This window comes from Lolium rigidum, chromosome 4, assembly GCF_022539505.1.
Source record: "Lolium rigidum isolate FL_2022 chromosome 4, APGP_CSIRO_Lrig_0.1, whole genome shotgun sequence".
NCBI lineage: Eukaryota > Viridiplantae > Streptophyta > Magnoliopsida > Poales > Poaceae > Lolium > Lolium rigidum.
In genome coordinates this window covers 157,132,933-157,139,628 of record NC_061511.1, presented here as the reverse complement: position 1 = coordinate 157,139,628, position 6,696 = coordinate 157,132,933, and the positions used below count along the sequence as shown (strand labels likewise).

The 6,696-nt window shown below is 51.6% G+C and overlaps 1 protein-coding gene across 1 annotated transcript; it reads left to right on the top strand.

Moving 5' to 3' along the window:
• Nucleotides 1-639: 639 nt before the first annotated feature.
• Nucleotides 640-1,392, top strand: LOC124706713. Its single transcript, XM_047238382.1, has one exon. The coding sequence runs from the start codon at nt 694-696 to the stop codon at nt 1,390-1,392; it is 699 nt and encodes a 232-aa protein (XP_047094338.1). The 5' UTR covers nt 640-693.
• The last annotated feature ends 5,304 nt before the right edge of the window (nt 1,393-6,696 follow it).

Here is a 6,696-nt window from a genome sequence, read left to right as displayed (position 1 = left end):
CCTTCCGACCGGCGCCTCCTCCTTGCGCTCGTCGGCGGCGGGCTCCGTGCTGTGTCCTCGTCGGTGGAGTCCCCCGCGCTGCCGACGGAGGACTCCGCTCTGCGCTCGTCAGCGGCAGGCTCCGCGTCGTGTGCTTGTCGGGGCATCCCGCCCTTCCGACGGGGACCTCCTCCTCGTGCTTGTCATCGGCAGGCTCCGCGTCTTGTGCTCGTCGGTGGAGTCCAGCTGACGGATGCCTCCTTCTCGCGCTCGTCGGCGGCGGGCCGATGCTGCGTAATCGTCGGTGGAGTGCACGCGCTGCCGACCGACATCTCCTCCCCGCGGTCCGCAGCGGCAGCGGCCCCCCTTCTTCCGACGGCTCTCCGGCCTCTCCGCCTAGCGCATCTTCTCCGGGGAGAGAGAAAAGAGAGAGGAAGAGATTATGTGGTTCAGAGCAAATTGTGGAGGATAAGTTTGGAAGGAGCGGGTGGGTTGGGTCGAAGAGATAAGGTGTCAGCTGAGTAAGAGGAGCGATCGTTTTTCGCGAATCCTAAAGCGTCGCACGAAAGAGCAGCCGGTGCGGCGCCTCTTCGTAGAATTTCCCTATTATCTTCGTCGTCGCGCCACTCACTTCCCGCGCTCTCCTCCTCCATTCACACGCACACTGATCGAAGCCTGTCGTCGCTCGCTACCTCGGACACCGTCTACTGCATCATGGAGGCCTCGCCGTCTTGCAGCGACAGCATCTCCCGCTCGTGGCTCGTCTGCAAGGCGCCGCTGCCGTCGTCCTTCGAGCATGTCGACGCCGACGCCGATGCCGGCCTCGGGTGTTCGTTCAACAGCTCCACGTCCTTCATCTACATGGACCCGGAGGACCTCTTCTCGATGCGGTGGACGTCCTCCCCCATGCCGTCGGCAGAGCAGGAGGAGGAGGCAGCGGAATTCGACTTCGGCCAGCTGGCACGAGCCGGCGCAGCGCAGTGCTCCTCCCCGCTGCTTGTCGGCGCCGGACTACCCCTAACCTCGTTCGAGCCGAGAAATAGCATCGCGTCGTACGCCGACGCCGCCTTCTACTCCGCGCAGAGCACGCCGGCCTCCGCGGTCATCAGCTCGCGGCGCGCGGGAGGCGCCAAGGCGCCGCTGCTGGCGACGCGGAGGCTTCTGGTCCGGTACATGCGGCTCCTCGCGCCGTTGTGCCGGAAGGTGAAGGCGCTGCCGGCGCGGGCGCTCGCGCCGCGATCGTCGACGCCCAGGGCTGCCGCCTTCGCCGCGGCGACGACGGCGTCCCCGGCGCGGCAGTCCACGTCCAGCTACGCGAGCGCCGCAGAGTACTGGTGCCAGGGCCACGCCGAAACCGCCGTGGGGGACGCCATCCTCTACTGCAAGAAATCCGTGCAAGGACAGGACGTGTAACCCGAGGACGCGCGACCGCGCGAGAACCGTACCGGAGAGCGAGACGGATCAGTGGCCGTCGCTCACCTCCTCGATCGGCCGCGAATTTTGATTTCTCGCGTGTACATCCTATACACATACGGTCACTAGTGGAAAACAGGGCTTTCGTGGGAGCCTTTTATCGCGGGCGCGTCTGCACTCGCGACAAATGGCCTGGCCACGTCGCCCAGAAACCATGTGGAGCGGGCAGGGCTTTTTGTCGCGCCCTTTTGTCGCGGGCCGTATCTCGACCCGCGACAAAAGGTGTCTGAGTGCTGGGGCTTCCTGTCGGCACCCCTTTTGTCGCGGGTCGTAATACGGCCCGCGACCAAAGGGCCATGGCTATATATAGACACGCAGCCAGCCCCCCCCCCCCCACCTTATTTTTTCCTTGGTGGTGAAGGTGGAGGTGTATGCTAGCTCATTTTTTCTACATGTGCACAAGAGGTGTTTGATGGAATGCTTGTAAGAGGGATGCCACTTGATTTTAGTTGATAAGATTTCTCCTCTTTTCGATCCTAAAAGGTTAGCCACTATTTTCTCGTATATATATATATATATATATATATATATATATATATATATATATATATATATATATATATATATATATATATATATATATATATATATATACATAGTCCATACAATACTAATTTTAGAAAGGTGATTGCATCTGATACATATATAATTGTACTTATGATGCAGATGAGTCATCCATGGATGTACGGTAACCGATGTGCTCCCGCTTTCAGAGAGGGCGTGAATTCTTTCCTGCTTGTGGCCGAGGCCAACAAGTCGAAGCAAGGTTTTATGTGCTGGCCATGTCTAAAATGTAAGAACGAGAAGGATTACTCTTGCTCAAGAGACATTAAGAGCCACCTGCTTCGGTTTGGATTCATGTCCAGCTATAATGTTTGGACCAAGCACGGAGAAGAAGGGTTATGATGGAAGACGGCGATGAAGAAGAAGATAATGATGACCAGTACCGATCTATGTTCTCTGAATGCGATGATACCGCAATGGACGACAATGAAGAAGAAGGAGGTGAAGAACGTGCATCGGATGATCTCGTTGATGATGATCTTCGTCGGGCCATTTCTGATGCAAGAAGAGACTGTGGCACGGATAAGGAGAGGTTGCAGTTCGACAAGATGTTAGAGGACCACCGCAAATTGTTGTACCCAGGTTGTGAAGATGGGCATAGAAAGCTGGGTAGCATATTGGAATTGCTGAAATGGAAGGCAGAGGTCGGTGTGACTGACTCGGGATTTGAGAAATTGATGATAATATTAAAGAAGCTGTTTCCAAGAAATAATGAATTGTCCGTCAGTACATATGAAGCAAAGAAGCTTGTCTGCCCTCTAGGATTAGATGTGCAGAAGATACATGCATGCATTAATGATTGTATCCTCTACCGCGGTGAGAAGTACGAGAATTTGAATAAATGTCCGATATGTGGTGCATTGCGGTATAAGATCGAAAAGATGACCCTGGTGATGTTGAGGGCGAGCCACCCGAGAAGAGGGTTCCTGCGAAGGTGATGTGGTATGCTCCAATAATACCACGATTGAAACGTTTGTTCGAAACAAAGAGCATGCCCGATTGTTGCGATGGCACATGGAAGAACGTAAGAAAGACACGATGTTGAGGCACCCCGCCGATGGTCGGCAGTGGAGAAACATCGGGAGAGAGTTCCCGGATTTTGCGAGTGAGGCAAGGAACTTATACTTTGGTCTAAGTACGGATGGCATGAATCCTTTTGGGGAGCAGAGCTGCAGTCACAACACCTGGCCCGTGACTCTATGTATCTACAACCTTCCTCCTTGGTTGTGCATGAAGCGGAAGTTCATTATGATGCCAGTGCTTATCCAAGGCCCAAAGCAACCGGGCAACGACATTGACGTGTACCTAAGGCCATTAGTCGATGAACTTTTGGAGTTATGGGCCAAACCAGGTGTACGTGTGTGGGATGAGCACACCGAGCAAGAATTTGACCTACGAGCGTTGCTATTCGTAACCATTAATGATTGGCCTGCTCTCAGTAACATTTCAGGACAGACGAACAAAGGATACAATGCATGCACACACTGTTTAGATGAGACTGAAAGTAAATATTTGGAAAAAAGCAGTAAAAGTTGTGTACCCGTTCAATCGTCGTTTCCTTCCGCGCAAGCATCCCTTAAGGAAAAAAGGCAAGCATTTCGATGGCGAGGCGGACCGCCGTCCGAAGCCTGTCCCCCGTAGTGGTGCTGATATATTTGACATGGTCAAGGATTTAAATGTTATCTTTGGAAAGGGTCCAGGCAGTCAACCTCGTTCCGAAAGACGCCGACGGACACGCGCCCATGTGGAAGAAGAAATCTATATTTTGGGAGCTAGAATATTGGAAAGCCCTGGAAGTCCGCTCTGCAATCGACGTGATGCACCTGACCAAGAATCTTTGTGTGAATATTCTAGGTTTTACGGGCGTGTATGGGAAGTCAAAAGATACAACAGAAGCACGTGAGGACCAGAAACATCATAAAGGACGAGACGGCAAGCATCCAGGGAAGTTTGAATGGCCTGCCAGCTACGCTCTTACCAAACAAGAGAAGGAGATCTTTTTTGAAGCCCTATTAAGTATCAAGGTTCCGTCTGGTTTCTCGTCGAATATAAAGGGGATAGTAAATATGAAGGAGAAAAAATTCCAGAACCCGAAGTCCCATGACCGTCACGTGCTTATGACACAATTGCTTCCGGTTGCATTGAGGGGACTTCTACCAGAAAATGTTCGACTAGCCATTGTGAAGATATGTGCATTCCTCAACGCAATTTCTCAGAAGGTAATGGATCCAGAAACTTTGTCAGGATTACAGGAAGATGTGGTCGAATGTCTTGTCAGCTTCGAGTTGTTGTTCCCACCATCCTTCTTCAATATTATAACGCACCTCCTCGTTCACCTAATTGAAGAGATTAGAATTCTCGGTCCTGTATTTCTACACAATATGTTCCCCTTCGAGAGGTTCATGGGAGTCTTAAAGAAATATGTTCATAACCGAGCTAGGCCGGAAGGAAGTATCTCAAAGGGCTATGGAACTGAGGAGGTCATTGAGTTTTGTGTTGACTTTCTTCCTGACCTTAAGCCGATTGGTGTTCCTGAATCTCGGTATGAGGGGAGGCTGATCGGAAAAGGCACACTAGGAAGGAAATCAAGGGTGTGCGGGGACAAGATTTCTTTCAATCAAGCACACTACACAGTTCTATACAATTCCATCTTGGTGGCTCCGTACATCGAGAAACATAAGAATGCTTTACGAGAAATAAACCCGGGCCAGCCCGAGTCCTTGATTACACGTGAACACATGAATACCTTCGGCAGTTGGTTGCAAAGACATCTCATTAATGACCCATCTGCTGTGGACCAGCTGTACTTGTTGGCCAGGTTACCATCTTCAAACATATGTACATTCCAAGGGTACGAGATAAATGGGAATACATTTTACACGATGGACCTAGATAAAAAGAGCACCAACCAAAACAGCGGTGTCCGCTTCGATGCAAAAGACGAGAATGGGCAGACCACCACATATTATGGATACATAGAGGAGATATGGGAACTTGACTATGGTCCCACTTTTAAGGTCCCTTTGTTTCGGTGCAAATGGGTGAAGCTCAGCGGTATACATATTGACGATAAGTACGGTATGATAACAGTGGATCCCAACAATCTTGCGTACTCGGACGAGCCATTTGTCCTAGCCGGCGAGGTGGCTCAAGTTTTCTACGTGAAGGACATGTCTAGCAAATCAAGAAAAAGAAATCAACAAAAGAATACATCAACCGAGGAGCCAAAGCGCCACATAGTTCTTTCGGGGAAAAGAAACATCGTGGGAGTGGATGAGAAGACGGACATGTCGAGAAGATTATAATAAGTTTAAAGAAATTCCGCCCTTCACGGTGAAAATTGACCCAAGCATCTTACTAAATGATGAAGATTCTCCATGGCTACGGCGTAGAAGATCACAACACTAGATGGCGATGTAATAATGTATTCTTCATATATAGTTCCCAAGACAATCTCTACATTTATGTAATAATGAGAACCCTTTCCCCAACACTGTTAGAGGGAAAAAGAAATTTTTCCGAGGAGCAGCTTCCGAAGATGCCGTATGGCGTGTGCACCAACGACATCTTCGAGAAGCTGCGCCACGGAGATTTCCCAACCCTTTCCTTCATCCATGGGAATGAAACCGTGCTTGGCTTGTTGATCTGCTTGGCAAGGCGTATTGATGCTCCTTTTATAGGCACGGCACCGCTTCTACTTTGTCTTGTTCCTTCGACAGGGCGTCGTGTGCTACATGCTTTATCTCATCGAGCATTGCGTCCACCCACGCTTCCTTATCCTGCCGACAGCTTTAGTCCCGGTTGCAACCACCAACCGTGACAAAAGGTTACCGACACATCCTTATCCTGCCGACAGCTTTAGTCCCGGTTGCAGCCACCAACCGTGACAAAAGGTTACCCGCACATCATCCCCCCAGATAAGGCCCTCCTAGATAAGCCTCCCCCAGTCTTTTGTCTCGGTTTGAGCCTCCACCCGGGATGAAAGTTTCGCGCGCCTCTTCGTTCCCGCCTATTTTCTTCCCGTATTCCCGCCATTTTTCCACTATATATATGTAGGCCTTGGACTCATATCTGCAAACCTCATCACTCTCTCCCATGGCTTCCATCGTATGTCTAACACCCCGGGAGGCGGAGGCGCTTTGCGCCTCGAACTACCCCTGCCCGCCCGGCTACCGCGTCCCGACCGGCTCGGTTGCCGAGCGTCGGAGGCGTACCGGTCCCTCCTATCCCTGTAGGTGTGCCACGCGAGATGGCCATCACAAACCACTACTATTTCGAGCTCACGCCTGAGCAGCGGAGGAATCCCCAGTGGCATCCCGACTACAGCCCGACTTGGGACAGCTTCTTCATCAATCGGCGTGAGAGGGCGGTTGCCAGGTACGAGGAGGACGGCCCGCCTCCTTCGAACTTGAACGAGGCCGGCCGTCGGATGTGGTGGCGCGGCCGGACTCTCAATAGCGTCATGGCCTATCGTGGCCCCCGCCTGCGCTACCCTCAATCCCAGCCCACGCGTGGTCATCCGCCGAGGTTCGACAACCGCGACCCTGATGCTAGCGACGATGACGTCGGCGACTTTGATGACTACGATGGCGAATATTATAGGACTAGGCACGACTATGATTGAATGGCTCCAACATTCGAATGCTGGCCATGTATCTTATTTTTCGGTTGAGCTCTGTA

Bases quoted from the DNA above. Each gene is read 5' to 3' on its own strand.
- LOC124706713 (XM_047238382.1), top strand. From the start codon at position 694: ATGGAGGCCTCGCCGTCTTGCAGCGACAGCATCTCCCGCTCGTGGCTC.